The sequence below is a fragment of the Melitaea cinxia genome, chromosome 26 (assembly GCF_905220565.1).
Source record: "Melitaea cinxia chromosome 26, ilMelCinx1.1, whole genome shotgun sequence".
NCBI lineage: Eukaryota > Metazoa > Arthropoda > Insecta > Lepidoptera > Nymphalidae > Melitaea > Melitaea cinxia.
This window is the reverse complement of record NC_059419.1, coordinates 9,007,010-9,028,112: the sequence shown is the minus strand read 5'-3', so window position 1 is coordinate 9,028,112 and position 21,103 is coordinate 9,007,010. Positions and strand designations below refer to the sequence as shown.

Genomic DNA, 21,103 nt, shown 5'->3' with positions numbered 1-21,103 from the left:
TTATTTAGAATAAGAAGCAACAGGGCGCAAATACGTTTTTTGTGTCATTATATGGCACACTTCACTCGACTTTTCGCATTTCCCGCTCTTCGTATACCGAAATTATATAATTATAATAGGGAAACGCCATGGTATACAAAAAATAGGCACCCGGTTTTATTTATTTTTTATTTATCGTCTTTCTCGTCGATAATATTGAAAACGAGAAGTTTCTCTTCCTAAAACGACAAAATTCGACAAAATTACGATGTCATGTTAGCTTCCGTAGAGATAAATATCACAGATCACTAAAATTTAATGATTATCTCTTCTATTGACGTAACGAGAAGAGTATCGCGTGCACGCATGTTAGCTACTGTAGACATAGAGAGATAATACGAGAAAAGGGGTAGACAAAATTTTGTCGTGGCGCGTATGCTAGGCCTGCAGATCACCACGTCCTCACTGGCCTCTTTATTCAGGGCTTGTGAGGTATAAGGCTTAAAGTCTCTCCTGGTACGACTTAAAGCTTAGACTATATAGTATATAAATTGTTTAGTATTTTATTTTTATATCAGTATAATAATCAGCCATCTTACTATAATTATCTTAAAGTAACGAGTGATAGTCTATGAAAGGACTAATTCAGTTATGAGTTTAGCAATTCAAAGTTTGTTTCATCGCTAGTAATTATTGTGCTGTCTGCCTAGAGCTATTGGTGCAAACTAAATATCTATTATTAACGCTTTTTGAGTATTGTTAGACATGTAATAAACCTTAAATTACCACTAATATTATAAATGTGAATGTAAGTTTGTTTGTTACACTTTTACGCGAAAACTACTTAACTGATCATCATGAAACTTTGTACACATATTCTTGGAGGTATTAGAAGTAACATAGGATACTTTTTACTAAGAAAAATTCAATGCGAGTGAAACCACTGGTAAAAGCTAGCATAATATAAATTTAAATTATTACTAGCACATAACATGATTTGATTTAAAAAAAAAAACAGTCTGTCATATAACTTTTGTTGGTATAAATATTAGGTTCTATTTTTAAATCAAGTTTTGTGCGACTGATATATTGAAACTTCTTGTTGTTTACAGTAAAGTAACTAGTGAATGATAACGATTTAAGCACATGTAAAAAAACGTGACATGATTTTGACTAAATCTGATAATTTGATGAATCTCTTGAAAAGTTATGGTAATAATTTGAACTATAACTATAGCGCAAGCGCGCGTGCGCGTGTGCATGTGCGTGTGTGTGTGTGTGTACGTGTGTGAGCGCGTGAGTGCGTGTGTTTGTTGTGTGCGTGCGTGTGCTTACCCCCAGGTCCATGAGTGACGGCGACGCTTGGCGGTTGTATCTTCGGCTCGGACTTGCGGTTGACGAAGTACTGCGACAGCAACTTGTTGCGCAACTGGTTGCCCTACACGAAGAGACAAACATTAAAAACATGCAATATTTTATTGAAATGCGTAAAAAAGTTCTCTTTATGAGACATTGAATAATTACGAATGCAGAAATAATTTTGAAAAAACAACCGCATCTGGCCGAATTCTAAAACTAGGGCGTTTACACTAAAATACGCACTTTTTCTGTAAGGAAATTTTATGATAAATGTGGTTGGTACCTTTTCCCCATATTCAGGGTCGACGGCCATCATTTCCCGCAGAGTCCTGAGCACCTTCACGCACAACTTCTCTTCCTTTTCTTCAAGGAGTTTTTCTGTGTGTCGTATTAACCTAAAACAATAATGAAATTAACAAGAAATTATATAACATTTTATTTGTATGAAAGCGATCTTACATACAATTAAAACTTAAAAAAACTATTGTAGTGTATAGTTTTAAGGTTAGTACAGAGATATATATGTAGATAAAGTACATTTATATTAAATTTCAAAACATGATTACAGCTTTCACTCATAAAAGTAAACACAAAGACTGTTTCAATGTCTTTCTAAATATGTTTTAAGCTTATTTTAATTTCAAGACTGTATTAGAAATAAAAAATAAGTGTAAAAATGTAAGTGTTGAAAATTAGTTAAAAATATATACGCATACATACTACTGGTCCTTCACCTACCGCTACCATACACTAACCACATAATAAATGAGCCGTTAAATTTGATTTGCCTTGTAATTGTTCTTCTTCAGTAATTGCCTGCACGAATCGTAGAGGTTACTACTATCATATACATAAAAAAAGTGTGTATGTACTTATGTACGCACGTAAGAAGTTATACTTCATTGGCTAGCTAACTTCACGTCGCTAACTTCTTCTTCGTTGACTAGCTCAAGTGCGCACGAATCGTAAAAATGTATTCTCATCATTTTTTCCTAACGCGTCAAAAGAAATATAATCATCATTACAGCCTATACAGTCCACTGCTGGACATAGGCCTCCACAAGTCCACGCCAAAAACAACGCGAACTCATGTGTTTTGCCCATAGTCACCACGCTGGGCAGGCGGGTTGGTGACCGCAGTACGGGCTTTGTCGCACCGAAGACGCTGCTGCCCGTCTTCGGCCTGTGTATTTCAAAGCCAGCAGTTGGATGGTTATCCCGCCATCGGTCGGTCAAAAGAAATATAAGTTCAAAAGTAATGATTAAGTTACCTTGATATAAAAATTCCGCTAGTATCCGGGTGAGTCAGTTCCCCGGGGCTGGTGAACAAGCGGTGTGGCTTGTACAGGATATCAACGAGTAGAGACTGTTCCGCTTGTAATAGCGGTCGCAACTGTTCTTCGAGTAATGCCACTATCTCTTGCAGACCTTCCATCACTGATCTGTCATTTTGTAGGTTGCTCTGGAGCAGATATTGTTATGAGGGTACTTTGATATTTATTTACATACTGCACGGCAAGCATGTAAGAAATATGATGTTCTTTCTAGTTGCTCAGTACTCTTGAATAGGAACTTTATGTTTATCTAGCCTACATTCATATATTTTTTTCAATAAATAGGCTACCTCAGTCCTGGATCTAGGGTGGGGAAACTGGAGTACTCGTCTTAGCAATTCTAGGCGCAAGTCATAAACAGAATATTGTTTGTAAATAAGTTTTGTATGATTTTAAACAGGTGTAACAAAGCGTCTCTACAAGTTTTTATATCGCTTCCCGGGACCGGGCTGGACAAGTGATAATTGAGATTAGCGCAATTAAATAAAATCATTTACTTTATTTCGTATGGAATTTATACACACTCTCACACACGAACACGAACACACACACACACACATATACATATACATACATACATATATATATATATATATATATATATATATATATATATATATATATATATATGTAATTCTTTATTGCACTTGAAAAAAGAACAAGTAAAAATCATATTTACAAAGAAAGTTGGCAAGGGCGAAGTTGTCTCTAGAAGCGATCTCTACCAGTCTATCCATGGTGGTGAGAATTGATGTTCGCGGGGGCAGAGGGGCAAGAATGATTAAAAATAATGATTATAAATCTATAAACTTATTCAAATTAATAATATAAAATACAATTACGAAACTTACTGTGCACTAAAACAATACGATCATAAAACTTAATATGACTGAAATAGCATTTAAAGAAAACTACTTTTCACCGCCTACCCTTTGTAATGGTGTATATAATAAATGACTGTTTTTGAATGTATGTGTATGTGCTATAAATAAACATAAACTAGCAATAAATTGCAATAAATAGAAGACAAACCAATATACTTGATTACCAAGCCCTTAAATATTTTTTTCTGTAAAATTAGAAATATGTATTTTAAAGGCGAATAGTTAAAACATTGATGTATCATAGGGAATTATTAAAATATTGATGTATCATAGGGAATTATTAAAATATTGATGTGATATAGGGTAGTTTTGAATAACTTTGCAACGTTAAGACGTCTGACACCTCAGTCCTGCCGAGACCATGGTTGCTGTATAGCATCCGAAACATTGGGCATTTTATAATGAGTAAAATTCGCGTAAACATAAGGAAACAATTGAAGTTAATTTTAATACTAATTGTATGTTTTACCTGCGAGGCCATTTTTTCCAGTTTGGAAGTCTTCGATGCGAGCAGCCACTTGCTGGTCTGCCGGGAAAGCGCCGCTGCCTTCTCGAAGACCGTCTGAATCTTCGCTTCCAGCTCTAGGGGTATCGCTATACTACGACTTTTAGCTGTGGAATATATCATTTTTTTTTCACTTTCAAGTCATATAGTTTATAGGTAAAATATATATATTAGACAATATTTTATATTTTTGTTGAAAACAATATGTCGTATGCTATTCTTCAGAAGTTTCACTTCTGCCGTGTGTGATTTTTTTTTTTATGTCACTAGGTCAACAAACAAGCGTACGGCTCACCTGATGGTAAGCGATTACCGTAGCTTATAGACGCCTGCAACGCCAGAAGCATCGCAAGCGCGTTGGTGACCCAATCCCCAATCCCCCAGGAGCTCTGGTCACCTTACTCACCAACAGGCACACAATACTGCTTGAAAACAGTATTATTTAGCTGTGGTCTTCTGTAAGGTCGAGGTACTACCCCAGTCGGGCTGCTCCATATTTTGAGCAGGAAATTCCTGCTGTGCCCTACCTCAGTTAAATTTGAACATAAAATTGGACAAACACACCGGTTTTTTAATTATAATCAACAGCCTCTAAATGCCCATGTCTTTTGTTGTCCAGGCGCGTTAGTACGTACCGACTTCGCTGAGAGTACGGATGCACTTCTCGACGTTGAGCTTCTGCGGCGGCGTGAGCCACGGACACTGGTAGATCCGGAACGTTGTCTGGAGAAGCTTCACGAAAATCGACTGCCGTGTCTGTGGATCGGTTGTATCGTAAAGTTGACGCAATGTATTGGACAAAAATATAATATAACTACTTTCGGAGACATTATTTTGATATCGACGTATTGTGGACGATATTATACATTGAAACTGACATGTTATGGTATTAAAAAAAAAAAATTAAAACAAACTATTAAGACTGATTTCGAAAGAAATAAAATTCCCATTCATAACAATTTTACTCCTATTTATTTTATTTTAGGGATAATATGTTTATTCTTACGCTTAGCAACGTAATTCTGTTTGCTCGCAAACGAAAAAAAATCCTACTTCATTTACATCGACAAGTAATACAACGTAAGTAGACGAAACCATAGTCAAGTAAATACGCATTATCAAATATTACTCAAAAAGTAGTGATCAGATTCAGATTTCTGTCCCACATCTGTCTATTATCTGTATTCCTCTAACTTCTGTATGTAACGGTCGTTTTTGGGTGTGCTCGAAAAATCTCTTTTAGAGATAAATATAGGTATGATGAGTACTGATATTGAACGCTCAGCGACAGCGTGGAGATCGTTTATGATAGATAACGTCACTAGGTTAAGGAGGTAAGGCCTAGGTTTCAGTTTTTTGATTGGGACAGCGGAACAAAAAAAAAAAAAACATTTTTAACGCAAAAGTTTAATCACTAGTTTTATACTCACAACAATATCCAGTGTCCAATATGCACAAGGAAAATAAAGTATAGCGTTAATATTCCGTTAAAAATCATAAAATAAAAAATCATCAATTAAAAATGTTTCAACTATGAGCTTTTAAAGCTTTAAATAAAAATTTTTTTAAATGAAAACAAATTTATCTTGTTTACATTTTATATGTCATGTAATAGTCGAAGACCTGACTAGAGTAATTTATAGCTGCGATTGTTCTTAGTTAGGCGTAAGTAGAGCAGAGTTCTTTTCTATAAACAATTAAATTTACTAAAATATACAACAACGGTTCTGGTGTAGTTGTGCGAGTAGTCGCCTAAAACACCGACGGTTTGCAGGTTCTATTCAGACTAAGAATGGTTATTTGTATGTGTACAAATATTTCTATCCGGTTTGGATGTCTGTCCTTGTGGGTTTACCGTGCCTCGGAGAGCACGTAAATCCGTCGGTCCCGGTTGTTATCATAAATACACGATAGCGATCGTTACTCATAGTAGGGAGCACTATGAGCAACCCGCAGTGGAGCAGCTTGGTGGATTAAGATCCAATATTTTTCCTATATGGAGAAGGAGGCTTATGCCTTATGCCCAGCAGTGGGATGTTCCGACTGAATGCAAATATATTTATTACATCAACACAAAAAATCAGACATAAAAGTATCATCATGTAGCAGAAATTCGTACTTATCTACGTAAAACAACACATATAATAATAGGAGAGATTGTGAGTGCACAAACCAAACGAGATTAAAACGATAATTTCCATCCAAATATCACAATAAAGTGCCGGCTGTAGCGAAAAACGACTTTTACAAAAATTATCAAGTAGCAGATTGCTTTACGATGTTCTAGCAGATACCGTACTCACTTCATCCATCACAACTATCGGAGTGGATGTATATGTTAAGCGTGTTTCTAAATTGTTTCTCCTTACGTCTTGTGTCACCTTATGAGACGCAAAGTCATAATGAATCAAAACAAAAATATACCGATTACAAATTAAGAATACTCACTTAAAATTAGGATAGGTAAACTGTGTGGTTACGGCATCAAAGAATATAGCCACCTTCTCTCTTCCCGTGGGTGTCGTAAGAGGCGACTAAGGGACAACAAGGTTCCACAACCACCTTGGAACTTAAGAAGCCGACCGATGGCGGGATAACCATCCAACTGCTGGCTTTGAAATACACAGGCCGAAGACGGGCAGCAGCGTCTTCGGTGCGACAAAGCCAGTACTGCGGTCACCAACCCGCCTGCCCAGCGTGGTGACTATGGGCAAAACACATGAGTTCACGCCATTTTTGGGCTGAACTTGTGGAGACTTATGTCCAGTAGTAGATTGCGAAATGCTGCTGTGATGATGATGATGATGATGAGGTAAACGATGTTATATAAAGTCGAGTTAGTCAATTTCAGTTCGGGAAAGAGTAAACGAGTTTAAGTAATGTCAAGAAACTTGAAATAATTGTCTGAAAACTTCTGAACATGTCTAGAAGTGGCTAGTAGCTTCTAGGCAGGTCTGTAAGTCCATAAAAATGGCTTTAAAACACGATTAAAAAAATTCTAGAATGGTCTATAAACTTCTGGAAGTTTCCAGAAGTACCAAATGGTGCGCTAAGGCTACCTGCACGGTGGTGCTCTGGTCGCTGAAGGGCGAGTTGAAGAAGGTGCAGATGGTGTGCATGAGCACGTCCGTCACGTAGTTCACCCACGCCTGCTTGCCGCTGCCGGGCCGCGCGGCCGTGGCGGACGACGAGCCTGCGGGAGGAGTGGGGTTCTGGTTGTGAATCGATGGTGTAGCGTGGTTTTTTGATGACCGGGGCCCACCGAAAATTTGCCGCCCCCTACCAATTCATTTTTTTTTTTACCAAATTTTATTTAACAGACGCATTGAAAGCACAATTTTCTTTATGTTTCTTAACTGACTTCAAAAAGGGGTGGGTTTACAATTCTGCTGTATTTTTATGTGTGTTACTGTTTGGATGCGATTTGGAACTTTTTAATATGTACGATTTTTTTTTTTTTTATTTTTGTGTTACCCACAATTAGGAATTCTAAACATTTTTGAATATCATATCAAAAATTGACCGCTCCAGCGGGATTCGAACCCGCGTCTTCGACATACCGTGTCGACGCTCTAGCCAATTAAGCTATGGAACGATATACTCGCTAGAGCGAAACTTTTGATATGATTTTTACTTTCGGTTTTAAGCGAACCGTGGCGCCGTCTATAGTGAGTTCTTTACAGAGACTCGTAACTATTCAAAGTTTCATATTACAATGAAAATCTTTGACAGGAGACGACACCATGCTATTTTTAATATGTACGATTTTTTTTTTTATTTTTGTGTTACCCACAATTAGGAATTCTAAACATTTTTGAATATCATATCAAAAATTGACCGCTCCAGCGGGATTCGAACCCGCGTCTTCGACATACCGTGTCGACGCTCTAGCCAATTAAGCTATGGAACGATATACTCGCTAGAGCGAAACTTTTGATATGATTTTTACTTTCGGTTTTAAGCGAACCGTGGCGCCGTCTATAGTGAGTTCTTTACAGAGACTCGTAACTATTCAAAGTTTCATATTACAATGAAAATCTTTGACAGGAGACGACACCATGCTATTTTTAATATGTACGATTTTTTTTTTTTTTATTTTTGTGTTACCCACAATTAGGAATTCTAAACATTTTTGAATATCATATCAAAAATTGACCGCTCCAGCGGGATTCGAACCCGCGTCTTCGACATACCGTGTCGACGCTCTAGCCAATTAAGCTATGGAACGATATACTCGCTAGAGCGAAACTTTTGATATGATGATTTTTACTTTCGGTTTTAAGCGAACCGTGGCGCCGTCTATAGTGAGTTCTTTACAGAGACTCGTAACTATTCAAAGTTTCATATTACAATGAAAATCTTTGACAGGAGACGACACCATGCTATTTTTAATATGTACGATTTTTTTTTTTTTTTTGTGTTACCCACAATTAGGAATTCTAAACATTTTTGAATATCATATCAAAAATTGACCGCTCCAGCGGGATTCGAACCCGCGTCTTCGACATACCGTGTCGACGCTCTAGCCAATTAAGCTATGAACAGAATAGCTAGAAACTTTGAATAGTTACGAGTCTCTGTAAAGAACTCACTATAGACGGCGCCACGGTTCGCTTAAAACCGAAAGTAAAAATCATCATATCAAAAGTTTCGCTCTAGCGAGTATATCGTTCCATAGCTTAATTGGCTAGAGCGTCGACACGGTATGTCGAAGACGCGGGTTCGAATCCCGCTGGAGCGGTCAATTTTTGATATGATATTCAAAAATGTTTGGAACTTTTTTATCAATTATAAATCATGATGAATTCGAAACCCTCTCTCGTGTGTCGCCCGGGGCTATCCCCCTCCCCCTCCAGTACTCCTACGCCCCTGATGTGAAACTAAAATTGTTGTAGATTATACTTCTGCAGTGTTTTTTTTTTTCGTGTTTTATACAAACCTTTTAACACTAGCTTCTATTTCCGATTAGATAATATTCTTTTTTAATATTTGACATTTACAAAGTATTCCTCAGTGTTTATACGTATTTCATGCAAACTTTTCAACGAATAAATAAAAATAAAAAAACTTAGTATATTTCCTATTTAGACAACTTAAAATGTTCAACTGCTGTCTAGTAACAATTTTGTCAGACTGCTCGAACTAACGACTCCAGTTCGTGCAAATTTTTGGACCCCTAACATCCCATAAAACCTAGTAAGAGTCGTCCCGCGTTCAGTGTTAATTTTAGTTTCTTTACCAGGTTCGGACATCTGTAGCTCCGGCTGCAATATCGCGAGCATGTCCTGCAGGAAGGACCTCTCGAACAAATCCCACATGTAGTTGCTCGAGTAGATCTCCTTCATCTCCACCTCCGTGTCGATGTAACAGTGGTTCAGGAAACCCACGTACGCTTCCTTCACCTACGACATCGGCGACACAAATATTTAAGATTAAAAGTTTATTAACGCTTAGAATCATAACATCTGGAGTTTATTGTCCAAATAAGCTTTCATTTTATAATAATAGAACTAATGACCGAAATATTATTGTTTCGAAGAGACAAAATAGCATGTAGATGTAATAGTAGTACATCTAGTAGGAGAGCAGAGGCTGTGATCGAATGTGAATTACGAGTCCAATCAACACTTTATACTAAATACAAATTCCAACAGTATTTATCTCAGAGAACTACCACATATCTGGATGGACGGTTCTGGTAGAAAAACGTTCAGAAAATTGACAATATTGAAGAACTATCTTTTTAGCTACTCTTTTTGGGCAATAAAATGATAAATATATTTGTCAATTACAAAGGGTAAAGTTAATGAGATTCATAGCATTTATATCGCTATATTGTATTATAAATGATTTATTTACCTCAGGAATACAATCTGGATGGGTGATCATGGCCACGATGTCATCTAGCGGCAGGAGACTGTGACACTTGATCTCGGTGTACACATTCTTTCCCAACGTACAGCAAGTCAGCAGCTTCACCAGGTCTATGTGGTACCTGTGTACAGAAGTAGCATAGAGTACTTTATATAATTATTGAATGAGCGTCATGATTATAATTCAGATAGCATTTAGCTTTTTTTTCTCACCTTGTTGCTGTTAAATAAATAAATAAAATATTGTAAATGTCAAAATACCATATTTATGTAGTAAGTTCTGCGTAACGTACATTATACTTTATTATTTTATGCATGGCAACTGTTATTCTGTCTACTTGTCAATACTCAGTCTATATCTATATCTAGCCTCAGAAGTTAAATAAATATTTAGTTATCGATAGCTCATTTATTATTAATTATAAAAATATATACGACAGGCTATTTAACACCATGTTATGGTCGATGACAGCGGACCATAATTTTTTTTTAAATTATTTAAAAAGTGGATAAATTTATTCCTTTTAATGGAACAAGGACATTGAATATACGAAAATTTCTATACGAATAAAGTCGCGAGCTGCCACTAGTTTATTTAAGATGCTTGTCATAGACGAGCTGTCAAAATATAGATAGCACATGTATGTACTTACGTTAGAGCCTCTGGCATCTCGCCAGTGCGTTTGTACTGACGCATCATTTGCAGGAAGTAGTTGAACGACACCTTGTCGTTGTAAAACACCAGCACGTCTTCGCCTGCGTTCACCATCTACGATAGTAAACAAACATTATTTAAACATAGGAGCGAAGGTTATAAGAGTTCTGTAGAGGTTAAGTCGCTCTATTACAGCCCAATGCCACAGTTGAGGTGGCGTGTTACATACTTCCTTTCGGCAACCTTTCGGGTGGCGGCAAACGATCACCGGATGACAACGGGACAGTCAGTGGTCCGCAGGAAGCGCAGGTAGGCGGGGCGGCAGCCGCGCCTCCACGTGTGCACGTGTACGCTCACCTCCTGCATGACGAGGTCCTGGCTGCGGCGGATGTGCTGGCCCCCGGCGCGCACGATGGTCCGCAGGAAGCGCAGGTAGGCGGGGCGGCGGCCGCGCCTCCACGTGTGCACGTGTACGCTCACCTCCTGCATGACGAGGTCCTGGCTGCGGCGGATGTGCTGGCCCCCGGCGCGCACGATGGTCCGCAGGAAGCGCAGGTAGGCGGGGCGGCGGCCGCGCCTCCACGTGTGCACGTGTACGCTCACCTCCTGCATGACGAGGTCCTGGCTGCGGCGGATGTGCTGGCCCCCGGCGCGCACGATGGTCCGCAGGAAGCGCAGGTAGGCGGGGCGGCGGCCGCGCCTCCACGTGTGCACGTGTACGCTCACCTCCTGCATGACGAGGTCCTGGCTGCGGCGGATGTGCTGGCCCCCGGCGCGCACGATGGTCCGCAGGAAGCGCAGGTAGGCGGGGCGGCGGCCGCGCCTCCACGTGCACACGTGTACGCTCACCTCCTGCATGACGAGGTCCTGGCTGCGGCGGATGTGCTGGCCCCCGGCGCGCACGATGGTCCGCAGGAAGCGCAGGTAGGCGGGGCGGCGGCCGCGCCTCCACGTGTGCACGTGTACGCTCACCTCCTGCATGACGAGGTCCTGGCTGCGGCGGATGTGCTGGCCCCCGGCGCGCACGATGGTCCGCAGGAAGCGCAGGTAGGCGGGGCGGCGGCCGCGCCTCCACGTGTGCACGTGTACGCTCACCTCCTGCATGACGAGGTCCTGGCTGCGGCGGATGTGCTGGCCCCCGGCGCGCACGATGGTCCGCAGGAAGCGCAGGTAGGCGGGGCGGCGGCCGCGCCTCCACGTGTGCACGTGTACGCTCACCTCCTGCATGACGAGGTCCTGGCTGCGGCGGATGTGCTGGCCCCCGGCGCGCACGATGGTCCGCAGGAAGCGCAGGTAGGCGGGGCGGCGGCCGCGCCTCCACGTGTGCACGTGTACGCTCACCTCCTGCATGACGAGGTCCTGGCTGCGGCGGATGTGCTGGCCCCCGGCGCGCACGATGGTCCGCAGGAAGCGCAGGTAGGCGGGGCGGCGGCCGCGCCTCCACGTGTGCACGTGTACGCTCACCTCCTGCATGACGAGGTCCTGGCTGCGGCGGATGTGCTGGCCCCCGGCGCGCACGATGGTCCGCAGGAAGCGCAGGTAGGCGGGGCGGCGGCCGCGCCTCCACGTGTGCACGTGTACGCTCACCTCCTGCATGACGAGGTCCTGGCTGCGGCGGATGTGCTGGCCCCCGGCGCGCACGATGGTCCGCAGGAAGCGCAGGTAGGCGGGGCGGCGGCCGCGCCTCCACGTGTGCACGTGTACGCTCACCTCCTGCATGACGAGGTCCTGGCTGCGGCGGATGTGCTGGCCCCCGGCGCGCACGATGGTCCGCAGGAAGCGCAGGTAGGCGGGGCGGCGGCCGCGCCTCCACGTGTGCACGTGTACGCTCACCTCCTGCATGACGAGGTCCTGGCTGCGGCGGATGTGCTGGCCCCCGGCGCGCACGATGGTCCGCAGGAAGCGCAGGTAGGCGGGGCGGCGGCCGCGCCTCCACGTGTGCACGTGTACGCTCACCTCCTGCATGACGAGGTCCTGGCTGCGGCGGATGTGCTGGCCCCCGGCGCGCACGATGGTCCGCAGGAAGCGCAGGTAGGCGGGGCGGCGGCCGCGCCTCCACGTGTGCACGTGTACGCTCACCTCCTGCATGACGAGGTCCTGGCTGCGGCGGATGTGCTGGCCCCCGGCGCGCACGATGGTCCGCAGGAAGCGCAGGTAGGCGGGGCGGCGGCCGCGCCTCCACGTGTGCACGTGTACGCTCACCTCCTGCATGACGAGGTCCTGGCTGCGGCGGATGTGCTGGCCCCCGGCGCGCACGATGGTCCGCAGGAAGCGCAGGTAGGCGGGGCGGCGGCCGCGCCTCCACGTGTGCACGTGTACGCTCACCTCCTGCATGACGAGGTCCTGGCTGCGGCGGATGTGCTGGCCCCCGGCGCGCACGATGGTCCGCAGGAAGCGCAGGTAGGCGGGGCGGCGGCCGCGCCTCCACGTGTGCACGTGTACGCTCACCTCCTGCATGACGAGGTCCTGGCTGCGGCGGATGTGCTGGCCCCCGGCGCGCACGATGGTCCGCAGGAAGCGCAGGTAGGCGGGGCGGCGGCCGCGCCTCCACGTGTGCACGTGTACGCTCACCTCCTGCATGACGAGGTCCTGGCTGCGGCGGATGTGCTGGCCCCCGGCGCGCACGATGGTCCGCAGGAAGCGCAGGTAGGCGGGGCGGCGGCCGCGCCTCCACGTGTGCACGTGTACGCTCACCTCCTGCATGACGAGGTCCTGGCTGCGGCGGATGTGCTGGCCCCCGGCGCGCACGATGGTCCGCAGGAAGCGCAGGTAGGCGGGGCGGCGGCCGCGCCTCCACGTGTGCACGTGTACGCTCACCTCCTGCATGACGAGGTCCTGGCTGCGGCGGATGTGCTGGCCCCCGGCGCGCACGATGGTCCGCAGGAAGCGCAGGTAGGCGGGGCGGCGGCCGCGCCTCCACGTGTGCACGTGTACGCTCACCTCCTGCATGACGAGGTCCTGGCTGCGGCGGATGTGCTGGCCCCCGGCGCGCACGATGGTCCGCAGGAAGCGCAGGTAGGCGGGGCGGCGGCCGCGCCTCCACGTGTGCACGTGTACGCTCACCTCCTGCATGACGAGGTCCTGGCTGCGGCGGATGTGCTGGCCCCCGGCGCGCACGATGGTCCGCAGGAAGCGCAGGTAGGCGGGGCGGCGGCCGCGCCTCCACGTGTGCACGTGTACGCTCACCTCCTGCATGACGAGGTCCTGGCTGCGGCGGATGTGCTGGCCCCCGGCGCGCACGATGGTCCGCAGGAAGCGCAGGTAGGCGGGGCGGCGGCCGCGCCTCCACGTGTGCACGTGTACGCTCACCTCCTGCATGACGAGGTCCTGGCTGCGGCGGATGTGCTGGCCCCCGGCGCGCACGATGGTCCGCAGGAAGCGCAGGTAGGCGGGGCGGCGGCCGCGCCTCCACGTGTGCACGTGTACGCTCACCTCCTGCATGACGAGGTCCTGGCTGCGGCGGATGTGCTGGCCCCCGGCGCGCACGATGGTCCGCAGGAAGCGCAGGTAGGCGGGGCGGCGGCCGCGCCTCCACGTGTGCACGTGTACGCTCACCTCCTGCATGACGAGGTCCTGGCTGCGGCGGATGTGCTGGCCCCCGGCGCGCACGATGGTCCGCAGGAAGCGCAGGTAGGCGGGGCGGCGGCCGCGCCTCCACGTGTGCACGTGTACGCTCACCTCCTGCATGACGAGGTCCTGGCTGCGGCGGATGTGCTGGCCCCCGGCGCGCACGATGGTCCGCAGGAAGCGCAGGTAGGCGGGGCGGCGGCCGCGCCTCCACGTGTGCACGTGTACGCTCACCTCCTGCATGACGAGGTCCTGGCTGCGGCGGATGTGCTGGCCCCCGGCGCGCACGATGGTCCGCAGGAAGCGCAGGTAGGCGGGGCGGCGGCCGCGCCTCCACGTGTGCACGTGTACGCTCACCTCCTGCATGACGAGGTCCTGGCTGCGGCGGATGTGCTGGCCCCCGGCGCGCACGATGGTCCGCAGGAAGCGCAGGTAGGCGGGGCGGCGGCCGCGCCTCCACGTGTGCACGTGTACGCTCACCTCCTGCATGACGAGGTCCTGGCTGCGGCGGATGTGCTGGCCCCCGGCGCGCACGATGGTCCGCAGGAAGCGCAGGTAGGCGGGGCGGCGGCCGCGCCTCCACGTGTGCACGTGTACGCTCACCTCCTGCATGACGAGGTCCTGGCTGCGGCGGATGTGCTGGCCCCCGGCGCGCACGATGGTCCGCAGGAAGCGCAGGTAGGCGGGGCGGCGGCCGCGCCTCCACGTGTGCACGTGTACGCTCACCTCCTGCATGACGAGGTCCTGGCTGCGGCGGATGTGCTGGCCCCCGGCGCGCACGATGGTCCGCAGGAAGCGCAGGTAGGCGGGGCGGCGGCCGCGCCTCCACGTGTGCACGTGTACGCTCACCTCCTGCATGACGAGGTCCTGGCTGCGGCGGATGTGCTGGCCCCCGGCGCGCACGATGGTCCGCAGGAAGCGCAGGTAGGCGGGGCGGCGGCCGCGCCTCCACGTGTGCACGTGTACGCTCACCTCCTGCATGACGAGGTCCTGGCTGCGGCGGATGTGCTGGCCCCCGGCGCGCACGATGGTCCGCAGGAAGCGCAGGTAGGCGGGGCGGCGGCCGCGCGCCTCCACGCAGTGCACGAAGTGCGCCGCCACCTTCTCGTTGCCCTCGTGCGCGCACAGCGCCGCGTTCTCGGAGAAGATGGCGCACACCGTCTGCGCCTCGCGGATCTGCGGTCATTGCAGTCTTGTTTTCATTGAAAAGTTGCAGCCGAATGAGTGCCGCCCATTTCAGCGAAAATTCGATTGCTATTTACGGGTACTAAAAAGCTTCTGAAGTAAATTTAAATGCACAAGAAATACATTTTTTTGTATGTTTTATTTATCGAAACGATCTAATCGAGCGATAGCTGTGCGACTGTCCCAAATTATTTAAAATTTATATTTGTCTTATAAGATATTTTACCCCAGCATTAAGGAAGAGATCCAGATGCTTGTGTAGAATAGCCTGATTCTGTTGATTGCCGTGACAGAAATGTTGCAAAAATTCATGTGCCAAAGCCAGTAATTCATCCATAGCTGCGTCGTCCTCGTCGTGGGGGACCTGAATTAGTTGAGAAATGTAAAGTTTAGTTACAAAATAAAATAAAATAAATTGACTGCAGTTTAATTTGACCACGACCACCACCACCGCCACTACTACCACTACTGTGTAGCGACATCTATGTAAAAATCGATTCTTGTATTGGCAATTCTTCAAATATTTTTTTGTTGTTATAGTGTGTACGAATATATCAATAAATCACCTACTATATTTACGAAAACTTGGTCTACCAACAATAATTTCAAAAATCAATGGATTTTGCCCGAGTCTGACGGACGACGAGGATAAACTTAAGCTCGGTGCTTATGTTTAGAAGCAATTCGTTTTGTTTGCGAAGTCTTCAATTTTGAACGTGTCTTGTGCCAAATATGAACCATCAGCAAGTGTATATTAGACTTCCATTCCGTATACAATACCTGCAGCAGATCCAACACGATGTTATGGACACCAATGTTCCGCAGCAGGCGCTGCTCGTGTCGTCGCGGACGAGTCGCCTCGCCCGCCTCGCCCGAGCTGTTGTTGCCCTGCGTACAGTACTTTATCATGCGCTGGAGGATCTGAAAATAACAGTTGTAACCGTATTTATGACGGCAATTTGATAATACTGGCGATATTAATATAAACGAATCAAGGAATACTTTACAGCAACCATGGTCACGGGAGGATTACCCTGTCCATGGTTGCAGTAAAGTATCCAAATAAGTTGTTTCATTATAATGAGTAAAATTCGAGAAAAAATTTGTATCCTTAAGTTACCTCTTTAATCTTGTTATATTCGTCCATATGATGATCATGTTTGGCAGATCTTGAGGTCTCCAATACGTTATCTAGAGACGCATTTCTTTCTAAAACTGCTCCTCCTGGTCCAATTGTACCTTTTATGTCTGAAAGAATTGGAAATGTACAAATAGTCTTTGCCTTTCATATTTGTAAAATAAATATAAATATAACCCTAAAACAAAGGTTAACTATCATAAACCCAAATTTTCATTCATAGGAGAAATCAAGGGATTAGACTGTATCTTACCGCTGTGATCGTCTAATGTTCCGGCGCGACCTTTGTTGAAGACCCAAAGTTCAGACTTTTCCACACTTTGCCGCAAAACGTCCAAATCAGCTTTGATTTGTTTATAAGATTCTACGTCTGCGTCTGATACGAGAAGTTGAACCTAAAATAAAGAAAGACCGATAAATATTCCTGCAATCATATATACCAATTACTAATAAACAAATTGATAACCGATTTTTTTATTATTTTCACTAGACACACATCACTTTAATTTTTCAGATTGATTACATTCAGAACATCATAAAAGTATCCCAGAGGTCAAGCCCATTTTAGGCTAAATTCCATTAAAATTAGGTAACGATAGGATCTTCTGTTTTGACGGTATGTCGAAAATTGTGGGCAAATTTTCCTACTCACTTGTTTGAAAGCGGCTAAAACTTCTTGCCTTTGACTGAAATGTCTGAACAATAACGCTAATGCTCCAGACACAAGAGACGCGGACGCGCCCTGGGAACACAACTGTAGCAACACACGGAGGACCATGCGTCCACCGCATTCGTCTAGGTCTAAGCCATCCCTAGAAATTATATTTTAAAGTTAGGGTAAAATTTAATTTGATGTGATTGCACTCAAGTTTTGTGCACAGTGATTATCATTAGGACTTAAGCTCGGTTTTTATAATCCAAAAACGATTTCGAAGACGCTCCGGAATTGTTCAAACATAACATTTCATCATTTACTAACCTGCCCTGTAGATTCGGCGATATTATACAGGACAGCGATAAATTATTGGCAATACGTGAGCGCGTTACAAAAGTTCCACTATAAGAACATTCAATCACAAAACCGATGTGATTTGATTATATCATAAAAACTCAGTTCTGATTTTCACTAGCCAACAACGAACATTTTTATATTTTAAGCCATAAAAAAAAAACCTTGTTGCGTTTTCTATAACAATCGAACTAATTAGAAATTAACCGGGAGCAATATGTATCGTTTTTAGGTACAAGAACCGGGCTCAAGTGAGTGATAGCTAACACAGAAACCTAGAACACCGATCATTAGAGTTAAAAGCATGGGTTATCGCAACATGCAGACGAGCAGTTATTCTGTTTGTAAATAACACTGACACAAAAACAATAATCTGCTTTACACAAAAATACAATTCGGATTTACAAATACGTAAAAAGGGCCAAGTCAACGATCAAAGAGTTCCCTTTATTTTTTATTATCATTGTTTTATACATATTTAAATAAAAAATAACACAAAACAACATGCATTTTAATTGATTTTTAACCGACTTCAAAAAAGGAGGATTACTTAATTCGATCGTGTGTTTATGAACCGATTTTGATAATTCTTTTTTTTTTTTGTTTGAAAGGAGATATCCTAAGTGTGGTACCGTGATAAGGAAACTAGGATCTGATGATGGGATCCCAGAGAAATCGAGAGAAACCCTTGAAAACCCACAAAACTTTTTATTGGGTTACCCATTTTGATTATTTTTAATTTAATCGAAAGCCGATGTTTATCTGATTACAGACAGATCTGATTACAACATTTGGAGTAATCTTTGATAATGCGTATTTACTTGACTATTTTTTCGTCTACCTACGTTGTATTACTTGTCGATGTAATTGAAGTCGGTTTTTGTCGTTTGCCAGCAGACAATTATATTCCCTAATATTATTAAAAAATTTAACCAAATTTGACTTCGAAATTGTAAAAAAAAATAAAAACCGAAATCATACCAATAACTAATAATACTTCAAATAATTTTTATTTTAAGCGTTATCTTTTAAACATTTTTATGTTTAATGTGTTATTTTGATATAATTATTATAGACACTGATTGATTATAAATCTAACTATTAACCAACATCTATTACCAAAAAAAAAAAAAAAAAATTCTTAATATGAAGTTTCCTTTAAAGATATTGAAGAAAAATATCACCAAATTTTTTTATTTGTTAATGCTTTTGTGTCACATTCAGGCATTCACGATTGCGTAGTATAAGCAAAAATAAGCGTTATATTAACACAGTTGATGACGATAATCGCCTAGCATGCACCATGCAAATAGTAGTTCTTACTAACAAATCTACATTTTTTGGAAGACAGTTGTCAGGCACAGTCTGTATTGCTCTGAAATAATATTGATTTATTAATATATAATTATTAATTATTAAAACAGAAAATTTCGTTTTTACATGTAAATCTTTAATTTTAGACAAATATTTGTGTTAAAAATAATAATGTGTATAATTCAAAGTTTAAAAGCATTCCCAAGTAAGAGAAATTTATTCTTTTTTTTTTTTAAATATTTGACAAGATAAAGCGACATTTGTTCCATTCCAAATTAATTTTCAATAATCAGAACAATGAAAATATTTTATTATCAACAAGGATTATTTTTAGTTACAAATGCTAAAGTTAATAGGAAAATAGTGCTTAAAAACTATTTGGCATATAGAAAAATCTATGAGTGAAAATAATGTTGATTATTAAAAGTTAAATAAGACTACAAGTTACATCTACTATAAAAATTGAATTAGAGAGAAGTTATGAATATATAATTCCTTTTACCCAATGTACCCACCACCGCTGTTAGGTATTAGTTATGACATTTTACATAATGATTACTTAAATATACGTATATGAAAACTTTTAAACAGAGATAAAGAATTTTAGAAATAGTATTAGCATATTAGCGTTAGGCACTTAAATTACTTTAAGTATTTTATAAAAAAGAAAACATGTTTTACTAAGAAAAAACCAACCGGTTTTCAATAGAAACTGGGCTTAAGAGAATCATAAAATAGTAGCGAAACGCTAATAGTTCAATAGACTAATTTTAAAAGAACTTATCTAACATTTCTAATAACTAGAAACAATATTTTATGTAGTATATATGTACAAGTAGTTTTAAATATATATATATTTCATATTTTAATACGTGAAGCAGAAACTTTTTATCCCTTTTTATGAAAATTGCGCGAAGAAGGAGTGCAGAATGCTAAATTTTTTTTTTTTTAAGTATGCATAAAAGTACATTATTTCATTAAAAAAAAAAAAGATTTACCCACACTACCACGTATTTGAAACACACGCATATATAACCTTTTGTTTATTATTATAGAAGTATAGTCTTTGACAACATAACCTTAACGATGTTCAAACTTATTATAAATTAATTATGTTCGAATTTCGACCACTGGGCGACCACAAGTAATTGTTAATGTGTTTTAAAAACTCACCGACAGCTGAATATGCCCTCAGCTTGAAGTCCTATGGCTTCCACATCTGCTCTGCCGATGTTGTCCGCTTTGTCAGACTGTTCAAATTCTTTTTTGAATATAGATAGGAGACAGCTGATACGGTAATCCAGTCGCACGTCTAGGATGAACTGTGAAATATATTTATGTTAAATGACGTTCTTTTTATAGTTTTTGTGTACCAGTTTGATGAAGTTTTCGACAATCAACCGAGTATCAATATGAGGAGGTCATTTTATTTTATTATTATTATTTATTATCTTTATTTTAAAGTATAAGCAAACAGTCTGTGTCGCACTGATAAAAAAAAAACAATAGAAATCAAGGATTACTTTGTTTAAATAGACTTCTAAAAGCCCCTTGAATCGATATTTAGGTAACATTCGGTGTCTAATAAATTTAGTACAGTTAATGTGAAGCTAAAAACTCTAGATTTTTTTTTTTGTTGACAACTTTTTTTTGTTGTTATAGAGGGTATTCAGAAAAATAATTTGAAAATATTCTTTCTAGAGATGTTTAAAATGAGAGTTTGGGAGAAAGAGAGAGAGGTTTAAGAGGCCCGGTGTACCTGCAGAATCTCGATGATCTTGAGCTTGGTCTCCATGACGAGCGGGTGTTTGCGGGCCAAAGCTAGAGCGGATGGAGAGCGAACCGCGCCGCTTGCCTGCGAACCACGTATCGTATAGTTATCGACACGAATACAAAAAACAGCCTAATTCTTCAATTTTAAACGATTGTTCACGGTATCTAATATAATTTAGAAGTGATATTTATTTTTTTGAGAAGGTTTAATTGAGTTCACATGTTATACCAATTTAAAATGTCTTTACTATGGACATCAAATGATGAATAAATAAGCGTTTCACACTCATTGTCTCCCACTAGGATTTTGTCAGGAGTGGGGGTCCGGATACATGGACAATATACAAGCAAGAAATCGTTGGCAAATATCTATTATGACATAATTATACAAATGTTTGTCATGGCGAGGGTTGAACCCGCTGTGACAAGCGCAACTGCTAGTGCTGTGACCACTCCACCAAGGCGTCATGTTTATAAATAATTTTATTATTCCTTTACAATTATGTATTTAGAAAAATATATTTTTCG

The 21,103-nt window shown here is 43.4% G+C and overlaps 1 protein-coding gene across 1 annotated transcript in view; it reads right to left on the bottom strand.

The window, feature by feature from the left end:
- The window catches only part of LOC123666556 (inositol 1,4,5-trisphosphate receptor), a 102,087-nt gene that overhangs the window by 18,938 nt on the left and 62,046 nt on the right, over window positions 1-21,103 (bottom strand). Inside the window, exons 24-41 of the mRNA XM_045600667.1 lie at window positions 20,562-20,705; window positions 19,976-20,124; window positions 18,816-18,863; window positions 17,132-17,291; window positions 16,733-16,874; window positions 16,462-16,589; window positions 16,122-16,262; window positions 15,568-15,705; window positions 15,129-15,332; window positions 10,588-10,703; window positions 9,921-10,056; window positions 9,301-9,463; window positions 7,100-7,254; window positions 4,697-4,817; window positions 4,026-4,168; window positions 2,610-2,800; window positions 1,622-1,733; window positions 1,288-1,417 (exon numbers count right to left, since the gene is read on the bottom strand). Coding sequence (XP_045456623.1) covers window positions 1,288-1,417; window positions 1,622-1,733; window positions 2,610-2,800; window positions 4,026-4,168; window positions 4,697-4,817; window positions 7,100-7,254; window positions 9,301-9,463; window positions 9,921-10,056; window positions 10,588-10,703; window positions 15,129-15,332; window positions 15,568-15,705; window positions 16,122-16,262; window positions 16,462-16,589; window positions 16,733-16,874; window positions 17,132-17,291; window positions 18,816-18,863; window positions 19,976-20,124; window positions 20,562-20,705 — 2,521 coding nt within the window. The remainder of the gene's footprint in view (window positions 1-1,287; window positions 1,418-1,621; window positions 1,734-2,609; window positions 2,801-4,025; window positions 4,169-4,696; window positions 4,818-7,099; window positions 7,255-9,300; window positions 9,464-9,920; window positions 10,057-10,587; window positions 10,704-15,128; window positions 15,333-15,567; window positions 15,706-16,121; window positions 16,263-16,461; window positions 16,590-16,732; window positions 16,875-17,131; window positions 17,292-18,815; window positions 18,864-19,975; window positions 20,125-20,561; window positions 20,706-21,103) is intronic.